We start from the raw sequence: 17,066 nt of genomic DNA, 5'->3' as shown, positions 1-17,066 counted from the left end.
AAATAATAGCCTCAGTGTAGGGAAGGGGGGGGGCACCACCTATCTTTTTCACGAACTTCCTAATAAAAAGTCTCAATATTTCTAGGAATCAAAAACCCAGGAATCTCCCTCAGATAGGAAATCAGAAACAGGTGGGACATTAGACGTGCCACATTTGAAGCCAACAGATAAGCGTGATGCTGTCCTGAGATTATTGCGATCATAAGAAGAGAACTGATACCATTACATTACATAGAGTCATAAAGAAAGTGAAGAAGGGCTCCTTGTGGCTAGTGCTACCCTGGAACAGCTCTTTAAAGCGACAACTGGTCAGCACTACATGGAGGGCAGCTTGGACTTGCAGGACATGAGAGCCCATCTTTCTCTCTACAGAGCTGCCCTCCCATGTGTCATATGCACGTGCGGGCATCGGTTTCCACTTGCAAATGTGCACACACTCGCACATACATGAAACAACAAGCAGTTATTTTATTTCCTTTATCCATCTTAAAAGCAGGATAAAAGCAATTTGGTTCTATTGGCAGAAAGTTCTCTATGATGAAGCCGGTGGTCCTGGCATATCACACTGTCCCTTAAGAGCTGGTTTACTTCCCGCCTGTGTCAGCGTGACTAATAGACACATCATACATCTAAACTTACAGACTAATGAACTGCATTATAGCTGGTTCTTCCTTTCATCTCCCTTTTTCAGTGGGCTGCTTTATCAGTTTTTCTACCTGTTGCTCTGATATTTGAAATCCCAAATAGTATTTATGTGTGTAAGCAATGAAAGAAAACAAAAGAAAGGAGAAATATATACATACTTAGATATATATGTGCATATCCCCACATGGTCACTGGCAGGGTCTTCAGTATTCTGTCAACCACAATGTTACCAAATTAGTGTTTTTCCATCATGTTCATCAACGGCAGTGACTTCAAGAGGTGGCTTTGCCATTTGGCTAATCAAAGAAAGTTAAAATATTTTCCATTTTCTTTTAGTGTTCACTGTACCTTAGCTGAGGTTTTCTATTCTCTCTCTTTTTTTTTTTTTTAAATTTTTTTTTTTTTTTTTTTTTTTAATTTCTGGGACAGAGAGAGACAGAGCATGAACGGGGGAAGGGCAGAGAGAGAGGGAGACACGGAATCGGAAACAGGCTCCAGGCTCTGAGCCATCAGCCCAGAGCCCGACGCGGGGCTCGAACTCACGGACCGCGAGATCGTGACCTGGCTGAAGTCGGACGCTTAACCGACTGCGCCACCCAGGCGCCCCTCTCTCTCTTTTTTTAATGGATGATCTGTGCTGTGCTTGATACGTGAGAGACAAGAATGCGCACTTTACCCAAATATCCCACTCTCCTTTATTATGAGTCAGAGCTTCTCCTCTAAGGAAAGCCGAAATGTACTAGAAGAAATCATCTCCAGGCTAAAGCACCAAAGCCACTTCCACTTTAGACGTTTGCAAGTTATGAGAGTTGTAACCAATAACTCAACGGGGCCATAGAAGATCAGATTCCATTGTGTAAATTTCTGTCACTGTCAGTACTTGAATTATCACACTTTTTTGCTGAGGCTGGCTCTCCTGATCCTATTTGCTTTTTCTTTCATGTAGTCCAGCAAAATTAAAAAGGGAAGCAAAGGAGACTGTACTGTGCTGAAGCCGACACTCATGGCAGCCGTTCCGGTGAGTACAGAATATAAATTGTCCTTTATTGTTTGCACTTGGACTTTTTAAAAGGTGATGCTCTCAGGGTTTTGCATACAGTTTTAAACAACTTCACTCAATTGAGATCGTGGCAAGTGTGTTCATTTAAATCGGAGATCAGCATTGGCAAACTTCTGACATGTATGCCTGTTAGTGTTGCTGATCCTGGAAAACTAGTGATGAACATGACCTAGTTCAGATTACCTAGCGTGAGAAGTGGCCATAATATTTCAAGGGTAGAAGATATTCTAGATCTCATTTTTGTTTAGTCACAAATTGTATTTTATTTTTATTTTGGACTTTTTAAAAGTTTATTTTGAGAGAGACAGACAGAGTGTGCACACGCGATGCGCACATGAGCGGAGGAAGGGCAGAGGGGGGAGAGAGAGACTCGCAAGCAGGCTCCACACTGACAGCGTGGACCCTGATGCAGGGCTTGAACTCATGGACTGCGAGATCATGATCTGGGCCTAAGTTGGATGCTTAACTGACTGAGCCATGTAGGCGCCCCTAATCACAAATTTCAAACAAATGAGGAAGCGTAGGTCGTCCCAGAGAACTGAAGCAGCATATCCAAAGTTATGGAACTGAGTCTCAAATCCAAGCCTCCTGACCCTAATCGTGACTAGGAAAACTGGCACTTGAGAGATTTTCCAAAGAAAAAAGCTTAGTTCCAGACGTTTAAAATCCTTATGTGAAATACTGCCTTTCATCAAAATAAGATGTTACAGCGTTTTTGGCCTTGTAATGATAAACATTTCACACAGTGTTTCAAATGTGCATAATCAGATATGTTCTAGCACTTTTAGGCTTGGAAACTCCAGCGGGACTGTATACCGTGACTGCTTGTATTGCGATCAGATTTTAAGTCTCATCCCAGTATCTCTCTCAGAATTATTTTTGTACATGGAAAATTGGAGATGAGATAATGAAGTGTTCAGCCACTTTGTTTTTTAAGCTTCTTATTACAAAATTATTAAATAACGAAAGAATTAAAAGAGGGCAGAGTAGCCTTTGCCTTTTTATTTAGAGGTGCTGAAGAATTCGGCAAGTTTGGAAACTGAAAGAAGCTTCTGATTAAAACATAATAAAGTGATGCTAATGATAGGTACTACAGTACTTGCTGTTTTCAGGACCTGTCCCTAAGGGCTTTAGATGGATTATCTCACTTAATCCTCCCTAAGACTCTCCTAGGTGGATCCTATTTTTCTGGTTTTATAAAGAAAAAAAAAGTTTTCCCGAAGTCACAGAGCCCGAACTCTACCAGTCTGATACCAGACTTTTCTTAGCTACTATGCCTGTCTGTTTAGGATTGTGATTGTGTTTGGTGTTTTGGGAAATATTTTGGGTTTATTACTCAAAGTACAGGAGTCCCTAGCAAACCCTATCAGAGAACATAGGGAAGGAAAAAGACCAAGGACTGTAGGAAGCAATGTCTGAATTTAGGCCTGAAGGATAAGCAGGAGTTTGTGGATATGCTGTGTATGTTCTAATTGCCCATGGTCCGTTCTTCTTTACTTTGTGCCTTGGAAGGCTAACTTCTGTGGATGAATCACCAGGGCTTGCTTGTCTTTTGTTGGGTTCAGCCAATTACTGGCGCTCAGGAGAGATCACAGGGCAGGGAGAGAGGAGGGGTTCTGCATATTTACTGCCTTTGCTCCTTCCCTGTTGGGCTGCGATTTGGGGCAGTTGTCAAGCGTCCATGGAACAATCTCTTTCCTATTGGCTGTAACCAGGTCTTGCCCGTGGCTATAGTCTTCACCGGGTTCCAATAATACATCTCTCCTCTTGGTTCTTTAGGCCTGAGGATAGTAAACAGACTCTCATGTTGCTGGTCCATGGGTGTTTCACTGAACTTTGTTGGTTCCCTTAACTCCTCCCCCTCCTGTATAAACAGGCCTTAAAAAAATCTTTTTTACTGAAAATCGATAGATTCTATTATCTGAGTTTGTTTCTTTCCTGGATCAGAATGAAAGATCCATTTAGTATTGTACAGTCACGTATTCACAGGCTGAGAATTTAGAATACATCACTGCTTCTTGTAAGCACTGACTCAGTTGAACATCATGTAACATTAGGTTGAAGTGAAGGGTGACTTATTGTGCTAATAATAAATCCTGCCAATTTGTTACGACTATCATTTGTGTTCCTTACTCATAGAGGCCTTCCAGTGCCCATGACTCTTATCTACTGGAAAGAGCAGTGGAGGTAGTTCTGTCACATCTGCCTCACTCCTGTAGGCTTTTTTCCTCCACCTGACATCCTATTCACTTTCTTAAGTGGGATAGTTACAGGATATTAAAGTCCTGTAGGGAACTTTTGGAATTTCTCAATCACAGATCTAGACAAATATGTCAGTTAACACAATGATTCCATCTGTGGAAATGGACAGGACAACATTGTGCCATCCTTGAATGCTGTTGCAGCCTCCCTCCACCCCCATGAGCTTTATTGGGATATAATTGACACATACCATCATGTCAATTAAGGTATACAGTGTACAGTGATTTGACATATGTATGTATTGTGAAAAGATTACTATAATAATGTTAACGCACCCATCGTCTCACAAAGTTACCATGTGTATGTGTGTGATGAGAACATTTAAGATCTACTCTTTTAGCAACTTTCGAGCATATAATACGGTCTTGTTAACTATACTCCCTGTGCTGTGCTGTACATTACATCCCCAGGACTTGCTCATCTTCTGCCTGTAAGTTTGTATCCTTGGACCAACATCTCCCTATTTGCCCCACCCACTAGCTTCTGGCAGCCACCAGTCTACTCTCGGTTGCTGAGGTTGGCCGGTTTAGAGTCCACATAGAAGTGAGACCATATAGTATTTGTCTTTTTCTTTCTGACTACTTTCCCATAGCATAAGGCAAGAGATGTTTTTGCTGTCCTTATTTGTGAATGGCTCTGTTATGATATCGAAAGAGCCATTCATAAAACTATTCATGGTAGCACAACTGAATTTCCACTAATTGCCACTTTAACTATTTAAAACTAGGTGTTTATAAATAGATGTGCTTTATGCAATAATTCTTATTAATTTGTGCTTACTCATTTCAAGAAAACATCATTTAGTGATAGTCTGGGCTTTTTTGCTGGTTTGTTTCGGGGTTCTTTGCTGTTGTTTTGTGTATTACCTTGGGAGTCACTGTATCTCGAACCTAGTCCTCCTTGAATTTTCCAAGGAGCCATGAGCAAGAATCCTGTTCGTTTTTGTAATCTTAGCTTCTACTGAAAGGGAGTAGAAATGCCTAAATTACAGGGACATAAGAATTTTAAGGAACTCTAGAAAATTCTGTAAGACAACTCTTAAGAAACTCTGTAAATCTCTCTGCCATGCTATAAGAGTCACAAGGTAGTAGTGAGAAAAACATCAGAATTAGATTCAACATAGTTGGGTGTTTTTCGGTGCTATTGGAAAATAAGTGAATATATTTGAAAAAAAGAATTAAGAATGATACTTATGTGGGAGGTGAATGAATTATTTACACTCTAGTAGACATTTTTTAAAATTTTTAGATAAACTTAGTGTATAGAACCAGAAAATCCCTATACGTGTCCCTAGTCTTTTTGAAATCGTGAACAAGTAAAGTCAGTGAAATTAATTATATAATAAAGTAAATATATCCATTATACTAAAAACTTTGACCTAAGAGGTCAGAAACAAGGTATCTTCAACTAAAGACCATCTCCGTGTTGGTGTAATTCTTTTCAGATTATTGAATATTTTGCTTGCCTTTTAGGAAATCATGGACAGAATTTATAAGAATGTTATGAGCAAAGTCCAAGAGATGAATTATATTCAGAAAACACTGTTCAAGATAGGGTATGATTACAAGTTGGAACAGATCAAAAAGGGATACGATGCACCACTTTGCAATATGTAAGTACATTTCATAGACTCTGTAGTGTGAGCCTGGAGATATCGTGTGTTTACATCTGGAAGATGAAGAAGTAAATGGCAAGCTAATTTACTTTGGGCATCACCACCATCATCATAAGGTTGCATTTCCCTTTTATTCACTTCTAACCCTCATTGCTTCCATAGCAAACATAGACAGAGGACTCTGAGCTCTGATCTTGGCAGTTGAACAGATTTTAATAATTGAGTAAATGTTTAAGACTTTATTGCAGAATTTGGTCTTATGAAGAAAAACTAGATTAGACTTTGGAATCAAAATGTGTGAGTTTACAAAGGGTCAGTTCTGACAAAAGGTGATACTCAAGATTTTAATCTGCAGGAAGGTTTCTGATTTATTGTATTCATAAAACAGTGTAATAAATATATGAACATAACAGCTATTTTGGTTAGTGTTTGTTTTTGAGAGAGAGAGAAAGAGAGAGAGCAGGGGAGGGGCATAGAGAGGGAGACAGGATCCGCAGCAGGCTTCAGGCTCTGAGCTCTCAGCACACAGCCCAGTGAGAGGCTTGAACCCACACACACTGTGAGATCATGACCTGAGCCAAAATTGAGAGTCCGACACTTAACTGACTGAGCCACCCAGGTGCCCCTTATTTTTAATTTTTTTAAATGTTTATTTTATTTTTGAGAGAGAGAGACATAGCACGAGTGGGGGAGGGTCAGAGAGCGAGAGAGACACAGAATCCAAAGCAGGCTCTAGGCTCCGAGCTGTCAGCACAGAGCCCAATGCGGGGCTCAAACCCACAAACCATGAGATCATGACCTGAGCAGAACTTGGACACTCAACCGACCGAGCCATCCAGGCACCCTGAGCATAACAGCTATTTTAAATGTTATGCTGGAGGGTGGAGATAGGGAAACATTTTTCATTAAAAGGGAGATAAGGTCAATAACTAAATGTTCTAAAGACAATTGTAATTTTTGTTTCCTTTGACATCATCATTTTCTTTCATTTGCTGTATGTGAGAGCAGTTTCCCAACACTGCCTCTTTTTTTTTTTTTTAATTTTTAAGAGTCTTTCTGGCATTTTAAAAATGGAAGTATAGCTGACGTACAGTGTTCCCTTAGTTTCAGGTGGACAACATAGTGATCTGACCACTCTGTACATTATGCTGTGCTCGCCACAAGTATAGCTACCATCTGTCATTTTCTGGCATTTTTTTTTCAAGGTGTTATTAGTCGTTGCTTTGTGAACCTCTCATTAATTACCACCATGGTTCTGAAATGTAGGTGTCCAACCAAAGTCAAGAAATAGTTCCCAGAGCTTATACATTAGGATGTGACCAAGCATAAGGTATGCATGTATTCAAATTATTGCCCCTCGTGCTTTTCTCAAGGTTACTGTTTAAAAAGGTGAAGGCTTTGCTGGGAGGGAATGTCCGCATGATGCTGTCTGGTGGAGCCCCGCTGTCTCCTCAGACACACCGATTCATGAATGTCTGCTTCTGCTGCCCTGTGGGTCAGGGTTACGGACTGACAGAATCATGTGGTGCCGGCACAGTTACTGAAGGTAAGTACTGGTAACATGACAAATAATTCTGTTTGTTGTCACTAATGTTTATACCCCTTAAGTAATAACAGATTCAGTGTAATCCTGAACAGGTTTAGTTCTAGAAACTTCCAGTTGAACTATCACGTGTGCCCTTTATGTTTAAGCCTTGTCTGTATTTATGCCATCTTGTCAGTCCTCAAAATTCTGTCATCCTGGTCCTTTAGTCTCTTCTGTCTAAATGCTTGTTTCCTCGGAGAACTCCACTCTTGGAAGAAAGTATCATTTTTATGCTCCCTCTTGAATGTATATTCCTGCCCTGACTTCTTGTTTGTTTTCTGTTCTTTTCAAAACCCAATAGCCGTGTCAACTTTGGCACTATGGAAATTTCAAACCAGATAATTCTTTATTGGTGGGGCTCTCTTGTGCATTATAGGATGTTTATCAGCCAGGTAGGTATCAGGAGTAACTCACTCCTCCCAGCTGTGGCAATGGAACATAAATCAAAACATTACCAAATACCCCCTGAGGGGTGAAATCATCTTGGGTTGGGAAACACTGGGGTAGGTAATACTTTTTGGATCATCCCACTTTCACTTTATATTCATGTGTCCAAAATCAACGCCATCATCCCAGACCTCTGTCCACCTGGCAGATGGTTGGTGACTGTGGTATTACCATTCTTAAAACCATTCACAGCATTAGCTTTGAAGTCTTCTAATTGTTTATTTTTTAAAACTTTAACTTCAATTGGATCTTCCCATTTGTTCATTGGACTGTTCCCTCCCCTGCATGCCACCTTTTGTACCTGGCCTCTTATTGCCTCACACTCCTCTGAAGTAACAGCCTTTTGGCGGCCATTCCTGCCTCTATTGTATCACTTGTGATTGATCCTGTATATTTCTGTTGGGCATCTCCACCTCAAACACTGCTTCAGCCCTGGTGGACCTAGCTTCCAGACATCTTTAATCTGTTGCCGTTGTCCCCATCCATCATTATTTTCCATTATTTTACACACACACACACACACACACATACACACACACACACACACACACACACACACACACACACACCTTGGCTCTGCTCTCCTCTCTTTCTCTTACGGGCATTCTTGCTCTCACGTCTCTGTATTTTCTGTTCCCTTGTCTTGGAATGCCCTTTTTGCTAACTGGACACAGCCACCTTTTAATGCCCAACTCTTCAATTAAGTCTTTGCCAGTGATTTCATTTCACATTGATCTTTCAAGTCCCTGAGGTACCATTGTGTGCACTTCCAGTACCATGAAATTGAGTATTTAAATGTGCTCTGAGTTGCTTCATGCGCATTTTGTCCCAGGTAGTTTGTTTGTAAGCTCATTGAGGGCATAGTCTCCTTATCTTTTACGTGTTTCCTCCTTTCAGTGTTTAATATAATGCTAGGTACATTATAGGGTATCTATAAATACTTGATTATTGATAGCAGTACTTACAAATTACAAAAGGAGAATATCGTCATCATCCTGTTTGGTAATAGCAGTTAACATTTATTGAAAACTGAGTTTGTGCCAAGAAGTGTTAAGCACCATCCACGCATCATCTCATTGAATCCCTACAGCATATCTCTATAAGAAGTAGGTTTTCTTACTCTCCCCCTGTAATAGATGGGGAGATGGAGGCCCAGTGGGGTTAAGTAATTTGTCCAAGTTACACAGTCAATCAGTGAGTGGCAGAAAAGGAATTCCAATCCAAATCTGTCCTCCTGGAATCCTAGGTAGATAATGGTAGGGGCAGCTCTCCTCCTTTCACAGAGATTTTTGTACTTATTATCTGAAATAGAGCCCGTGAGAAGCGAAAGTGATGTAACAACATTGGTACTGATTGCACTGTTGAAATAGAGTTGAAATACTGAAGCATGGTCACACGTTGCACTGCACTCACAGTGGCCTCTCTTTTATCATCTGTGAGACTCTGGTTCTAACTCCAATATCCCAGGTCTCCCATGGGCACAAGTCTGAAATGTGGTATGCTAATATATTTGTTGCATTTTCCTCCTAGTTACTGACTATACTACGGGCAGAGTTGGAGCCCCTCTTATTTGCTGTGAAATTAAGCTAAAAGACTGGCAGGAAGGTAAGAGTTTTATGACCAGCTCTACTGGTTCTAGATACGCTGAAAACCACCATGAGCCCCAAGACACCCAGTCTTTAAAGTGTTAGGTCTTCTGTGATAGCAAGGGTCTCTTTGCTGTTGCTAGTTCCCAGTGCTTTCTTTTCCTCAGTAAAGAGGGTCCCAAGAGGAAAAGAAAAACCTCTGGAATTTAGGCATGATGATTCTGAACTTGAGAATACTTGATGGTAAAGAGGAAGAACATTCTTAGTGGGGCATTCCCTAGGTCTGGAGAAGGATGTATATCCGATCTTTGGAAGCTTGACTTTGCTAGCGAGGACATTTGGGCCAGGAAATGAAACCCCAGATTTTTAGGGGATTGAGGGACTGACTGATGACACATGCATGCTCCAACCTCTTAGCTCTTGACCCCCGCAAACATTTTCACAGATGAGACTCAGTTCTCAGGCCATTTGTATGATTTTATCTTTATATTTAATTGTAAAGGGAGGGCTGCACTTTATAGACATTGGTGATAATCCTTTCTATAAAGCAGCTGGAGGCAGAAGTAAACCAGTCTTCCTGGTAAAACTGAAAACTACTAAATGTGTTGCATTAACTGCAAAATAATGAACAGCCTGGCCTTGCCAGATAAAGGAAAAGTAATTAAAAAGCTTAAGAATTTAGGGGTGCCTGGGTGGCTCAGTTGGTTAAGTGTCCAACTCTTGATCTCAGGTCAGGTAATGATCTCACGGTTCATGAGTTTGAGCCCCACGTGGGGCTCTGTGCTGACAGTGTGGAGCCTGCTTGGAATTCTCTCTCCCTCTGTCTCTGCCCCTCCCCCACTTGTGCTCTTTCTCTCTCTCTCTCTCTGTCTCTCAAAATAAATAAATAAACTTAAAAAATTATTTTTTTAAAAACTTAAGATCTTAAAAGGGAATATTCATTGTTGAATGGAGCCATAGGCTGAAAATTTAAAGGACCAGTTAGTTACCTTCTAGGACAATTCTCTTAGGTTGTTCAAACCCAAGACCATGAATCGGCTGTATCTGACATAAACTTGGAGTTCCTAAGTGTTTCTTCTTCTATGACTTTCTGCCTATGTGCATTATTGTCAGTGCTCAAAGAGCAAATGACTATTTCTTTTTATTTTATTTTATTTTATTTTATTTTATTTTATTTTATTTTATTTTATTTTATATTTATTTTCTTTTTCTTTTTTTTTAAAAAAAATTTTTTTAACATTTATTTATTTTTGAGACAGAGAGAGACAGAGCATGAACAGGGCAGGGGCAGAGAGAGAGGGAGACACAGAATCTGAAACAGGCTCCAGGCTCTGAGCGGTCAGCACAGAGCCTGACGCGGGGCTCGAACTCACGGACCGTGAGATCATGACCTGAGCCGAAGTTGGACGCTTAACCGACTGAGCTACATGGGCGCCCCTTTATTTTATTTTATTTTTAAATGTTTATTTTACTTTTGAGAGAGAGAGAGAGAATGTGAGCGTGGGAGAGGCAGAGAGTGGGGGACAGGATCCAAAGTGAGCTCTGTGCTGAGAGCAGACAGCCTGATGTGGGGCTAGAACCCACAAACTATGAGATCATAACCTGAGCTGAAGTCAGACACTTAACTGACTAGCCACCCAGGTGCCCTACAACTACTTCTTTTTAAAAACCACATTTAAAATCCAGTTGCATTCCCAAGATCTTTACATCCTGGGACTAAGTCCTCCTTCTGTCTCCCATGGCAATGCTGTTCCGATTTTAGGATGAAAATCTGAAGACATCATAGACAATATGTGTCTGGGTGTGTTGAGCCTCAGCAGCACAACTGTTTCATTAGATGGGTTATTTATTAGGCAGTGAAATTAGAGAAAGCAGGTATATCGTACAACTTGGTAAGGCGAATTTTGCCCCTAATTTTTATTTTCTGAGTTTCTGTTATTGTACTTCAGCATCCATCAGTTTTGGGGAGTGGGGCCATTTTTGCATATGTCTCTGGAGTTTTCCTTGCCATGAGGGAAACTTTGTTTTATATAATAGGAATGATCTTAATATTTTATATGCAATGGATTTCATATTTAAATATTGAATAGCTTAAAATTTTTAAGAGCAGCTAACAGCTGAAAGGACTCTGCTTGAATCCTTTTAAAACTTAAAACCTAGGGGCGCCTGGGTGGCTCAGCCAGTTAAGCATCCGACTTCTGCTCAGGTCATGATCTTGCAGTTCGTGAGTTCGAGCCCTGCGTTGGGTGCTGTGCTGACAGCTCAGAGCCTGGAGCCTGCTTTGGATTCTGTCTTCCTCTCTCTCTGCCCCTCCCCCTTTTGTGCTCTCTCTCTCTCTCTCTCTCAAAAATAAACATTACAAAATTAAACATAAAACCTAATCAACATCTCAGTTTATGAATTCAGATTTTTGTATTTTTCCCTTAAATTAAGCTTTATTCAATAATAAATAGGTAATGAGTAGTGGTAAAATATTTTAGAGCTCTTGTCAGTCATTTCAGTGTTTTAAAGTTGTGACTGGGTGGGGTGCCTGGGTAGCTCAATCAGTTAAGCATCTGACTTTGGCTCAGGTCATGATCTTGCAGTTCGTGGGTTCAAGCCCTGCACTGGGCTCTCTGCTGACAGCTTGGAGCCTGGGGCCTGCTTCAGATTCTGTGACTCCCTCTCTCTGTGCCCCTCCCCTGCTCATGCTCGGTCTCTCACTCAAAAATAAATTAAAAAATTTTTTAAAAAGTCTAAAGTCGTGACTGGCCATAGGCCAAAGTTAAGAAAATATAGTTTCCTGCCTGTTTCCCACAGCTTCTCTTTCCCTCTCACTTCATGGTGTTGCCTTTGGTAGACACTCCCTACCTGCTCTCTTGTATTAAAACCTCCTTAATGTTTTTTTTTTTTTTTTTTCACAGAAAGAGAACACAAGAGAGGGAAGGGCAGAGAGGGAGACGGGATCCAAAACGGATTCAGTGCTGACAGCAGAGATCCCAATGCAGGGCTCAAACTCACAAACTGTGAGATCATGACCTAAGCCAAAATCGGATGCTTAACCAACTGAGCCACCCAGGCGCCCCTGTATTAAAACCTCCTTAGAAAAAAATCTGAAATGCATTGATACCAGCATATTACTAATTTACTTAAAACAGCTTCAAGCGTTACCCTTCTTGGGGGTAATTTTTTCTTAACAAAGCTCTATGAACCCCAAGCTTCAGTGGCGTTCTAAGTGTGAAATTTTGTCATTGGGAAGGTTTGGGATGGGTGGTGGTTGGTTATTATCATTGCGCCTTCCTCAGTACCCCCCAAATTACAGTTACCCATTATCCTCAGGTCAATGTGAATACATGGAAACTAATGTTCTCCCAAGGAGTAACAAAATTTGATCTACAGAAAAATATTAACACAGGAGTGTTAAGAATGAATGCAAGTGCATTTTGTTTTAGAACAATAACTAATTTAATGGCTTCCAGGCGGCTACACAATTCATGACAAGCCAAACCCCAGAGGAGAAATTGTAATTGGTGGACAGAATATCTCCATGGGGTATTTTAAAAATGAAGAGAAAACAGCAGAGGATTACTCTGTGGATGAAAATGGCCAAAGGTGGTTTTGCACTGGAGATATTGGAGAATTTCACCCTGATGGATGTTTACAGATTATAGGTCAGTATATTCTCACCATTTTCCTTCCTATCCAAGAGGCAGTGTGGACACATTATTTTCCCTAGTGGCTATCTATACATATGGCTCCAGCTATCCTGGAACCTTAGAAAATCATAAATCCTCAACAGTGATCTGTTCTTCTGAGAATGTCAGTTGGTTTGGCACTGCCCTCACTAGTGAAATAGACTTTTAGCTCCAAAATAGCCCTTCTGTTATTCCCTTTAATCAGGCAAAAGCTAAAATAAAAATTTGACTAGCCAGCTGGGAAGGACCACTCTGTAGAGTCCCATTCAGGTCCTTTTTAAGCTATAAAATTTCCTCAGTCATATCTCTAGCGGTCCATTTAAATCTCTCTGGACCTGTACCTGACCTGAATGTAGTTAAAGATTTCTTGGGAAAATTGGTTCTTCATCCTGAAGTTTGATCTACTGGGTAAATCCCCGGTAAACATGATTTAATCTAGAACCAATCCCCTCTACTTTTTTTTTTCTTGATCCTTAATTGCACTGGAATCAAAGGTGGGTTTCTGTCAGCATGTAGAGTGGGTTCCCAGGCTATGGGTAGGCAAGTCAGAATTCATATGGAGTTGTAAGGCCACTGATGATTATTCAAGCTGTGCCATCCTGTGCCAGCACATTCTTTCTTAGAGCACTGTCATTTTAATAAGGTAATGTCAAATAAGGAAAATGGGGAATTAACATTTATTAAACATGTTCTGTATGCCAGACATTGTCCTATATGCTTATATGAGGTAGGTGTCAGTATCTCTGATAAAATTGAGGGTTGGTGGGGTCAATTGACCTGCCCAGGATCATGTAGCTTGTAATGGGCAGAGCTGTCATTCAAATCTAATGCTGTAAGACCCTGTCCCTTCCATTAACTTTATCATAGTATTTAAGATTATAATAAAATACTGAGCATTTTAGCTAGTACTTCTTCAGCTAGGTGTTTTCCTTGTAATGGATGTGCATGAACAAGCATTATTCTATAACAGAATTTTAGAAGAAGTATCTGTGTAAATAAAGATTAAGGCAATGAGATTGAGGGAAAATCGGAATTGTGCGGATCTTAATAAAATGGACCGGATAACTTACCATTCGTTCTTCATGACTTCTAGATCGGAAGAAAGATCTGGTGAAGTTACAAGCAGGAGAATATGTATCCCTTGGGAAAGTTGAAGCTGCATTGAAGAACTGTCCACTAATAGACAACATCTGTGCTTTTGCCAAAAGGTAATTTTAAAGGCTGCATTTGTGTCTCCTATACTTCCAGAAAAAGGATGATTGGGAAAAAAATTGTGATTACGTATAATCATAAGGGAAACATCAAATTTTCATCAGCAGTGGGGAATGTTAGGCATTTCTGAAAGTTCAACAGCTTGAAGATCGTTTGAGATGATTGAGACGTTTTAACTAATTATTGGACACCTTCTGTGTCTTGCTAAGTACTTAGCTATGCCACAGCACTTACTTCATTCAACATCCTTAACAGCTGAGACATAGCATAAGTAAATTTCCTAAGAAGTTAACACCCCTAGTCAAAGTTTTCTAAATCAAAAACCTAAGAGGTTAGATCCTTTTCTTTATACGTTAATATGGTTTATTTTTATGGGCTTTATTACACCCTTTAAGAAACGTAACTGTAAAAAACACAAAATATAATGGTTATCATCTTAACCATTTCTAAGTGTATAGGTGACTAGTGTTAAGTATATTCACATTGTTGTGCAGTCAATCTCTAGAGCTTTCTACCTTGCAGAACTGAAACTCTCTGTCCATTAAACAACTCCCCATTTTTCCTGGCTGTGGTCCCTGGCTCCCCACCATTCTCCTTTCTGTTTCTGTGAATTTGACTACTCTGGATACCTCATATAAATAGAATTGTACAGTATTTGTCTTTCTGTGACTGGCTTATTTCACTTAGCATAATGTCCTCAGGGTTGTATATTGTAGCATGTGTCAGAATCTCCTTCCTTTTTAAGGCTGAATAATGTTCTATTATGCAGATAGACCATATTTTGTGTATCCATTCATCCACTGATGGACAACTTCAGTTGCTTCCACCCCTTGACTATTGTGAATAATATTGCTATGAACATGGTACACAAATATCTCTTCAAGATCCTACTTCCCATTCTTTTGGGTATCTACCCAGATGTGGGATTGCTGGATCATAGGGTAGCTCTATTTTTATGTTTTGAGGTCCCGCCGTACTGTCTTCCAGAGCAGCAGCACCATCTTTACCTTCTCACCAGCAATGCACAAGTGTTCTAATTTCCCCGCCTCCTCACCAACACTTGTTTCTAGTTTTTTGATAGTCATCATAACAGGTGCGAGGGGATCTCTCCCTGCTGTTGATTAGTGACATGGAGCATCTTTTCATACGCTTGATGGCCATTTATTTGTATGTCACCTCTGGAGAAATGTCAAGTCCTTTGCTCATTAAACATTTTTTCTCTCACTTTCAGTTATACAATACAGTGTTCTCCACTGTAGTCACCATGTTTTTACGTTAGATCCTCAGGCCCTGTTTACCTTATAGCTGAGAGTTCGTACCCTTTTATCAACCTGTCCCTCTTTCCCCTAACCCCTGGAAACCACTTTTCTACTTGGTTTTCAGGAGTTTGACTTCTTTTCCTGTTTTTAAGATTCCACATATAAGTGATACCATGCGGTATTTGTCTTTCTCTGTCTGGTTTATCTCGCTTAGTATAATGCCCTCTGAGTTCATCCATGTCGTCACAAATGGCAGAAGTTTCTTCTTTCCCATGACTGAATGATATTTCCTCGTATATATATCCCACATCTGATGAGCACAGGTTGTTTCCATACCTTGCCTATTGTGACTAATGCTGCAGTGAACATGGGAATGCACGTCTCTCTTCAATATCTTGTTTTCATTTCCTTTGGATTTTTATTTCTTTGTCCAGGCAATTAGATTGCTGGATCGTATAGTAATTCTCTTTTTAATTTTCTGAGGAATGTCCATACTGTTTTCCACAGTGGCTGCACCAATTTACCTTCCCACCAGCAGTGCACACGGGGTCCCTATTCTCCACATCTTCACCGACACTTGTCATCTCTTGTCTTTTTGATGATAGCCAACCTCACGGTTGTGAGGTGATAACTCATTGTGGTTTTGATTTGCGTTTATTTCCCTGATGAGGAGTGATGTTGAGTGTCTTTTTGTATGCCTTTTGGCCATTTTTATGTCTTTGGAAAAATGTCTATTTGGTTTCTCTGACCATTTTTTGATTTTTTTTTTTTTTTTTTTTTTTGCTCGTGAGTTGTAGGACTTCTTCACATATTTTGGATATTAACCCTTTATCAGATATATGTTTTCAAATATTTTCTCCCATTCTGTAGGTTGCCTTTTCATTTTGTTGATGGTTTCCTTTGCTGTGCAGAGCTTTTTAGTTTGATATAGTCCCGCTTGTTCATGTTTGCTTTTGTTGCCTTTGTTTTTGGTGTCAAAACCAACAATACACATTGTTGAGACTGATGTCAAGGGAGCTTACCCCCTGTGTGTTCCTTTAGGAGTTTTATAGTTTCAAGTCTTTGCCCACTTTTTAATTGGGTTATTTTGGGGGGTTTGTTGTTGTTATTGAGTTATAGGAGTTCTTTCTATATTCTAGATATTAACCTCTTCTCAGATATATGACTCACCAGTATCTTCTCCAATTCCATAAATTGACTTTTCACACTGTTGACTGTGTCCTTTGGTAACATAGAAATTTAAAATTTTTGTTGTAGTCCCATTTATCAATTTTTTGTTGCCTATGCATTTGGTGTCATATCTAAAAAAGCATTGTCAAATCCAGTGTTATGAATCTTCTTCCCTGTGCTTTCTTCTAGATGTTTTATAATTTTAGCTCTTATGTGTTTAGGTCCTTGATCCATTTTGAGTTTATTTTCGTGTGTGGTATGGGCTAAGGGCCCCACTTTATTCCTTTGCATATGGGTATCCAATTCTCTCAACATCGTTTGTTGAAGAGACTGTCATTTCCCCACTGAGTGGTGATGGCACCCTTCTTGAAGATCATTTAACATATATGCAAGGATTTATTCCTGGGCTCTCTGTTCTGTTCCATTGGGTAAATGTCTGTCTTTATGCCAGGACTATGGGTTTTATTACTTCTTAATGAAGCTGTAACACATAAGAGAAATATGTATTTGGAATTATGTATACTGTTCCATTCAATAACTTACAATTTTTC

At 40.0% G+C, this 17,066-nt stretch overlaps 1 protein-coding gene across 6 annotated transcripts in view; it reads left to right on the top strand.

The window, feature by feature from the left end:
• The window catches only part of ACSL4 (acyl-CoA synthetase long chain family member 4), an 88,514-nt gene that overhangs the window by 53,435 nt on the left and 18,013 nt on the right, over positions 1 to 17,066 (top strand). For all 6 annotated transcript variants that reach the window (XM_045050317.1, XM_045050314.1, XM_006943918.5 and 3 more), the window contains 6 exons: positions 1,592 to 1,663; positions 5,440 to 5,579; positions 6,956 to 7,128; positions 9,145 to 9,219; positions 12,659 to 12,850; positions 13,968 to 14,082. In XM_045050317.1, the coding sequence (XP_044906252.1) occupies positions 1,592 to 1,663; positions 5,440 to 5,579; positions 6,956 to 7,128; positions 9,145 to 9,219; positions 12,659 to 12,850; positions 13,968 to 14,082 (767 nt within the window). The remainder of the gene's footprint in view (positions 1 to 1,591; positions 1,664 to 5,439; positions 5,580 to 6,955; positions 7,129 to 9,144; positions 9,220 to 12,658; positions 12,851 to 13,967; positions 14,083 to 17,066) is intronic.

The sequence above is a fragment of the Felis catus genome, chromosome X (genome assembly GCF_018350175.1).
Source record: "Felis catus isolate Fca126 chromosome X, F.catus_Fca126_mat1.0, whole genome shotgun sequence".
NCBI classification, from domain to species: Eukaryota; Metazoa; Chordata; class Mammalia; order Carnivora; family Felidae; genus Felis; species Felis catus.
Note: the sequence above shows the minus strand (reverse complement) of the source record. Positions and strands in the feature narration are given on the sequence as shown.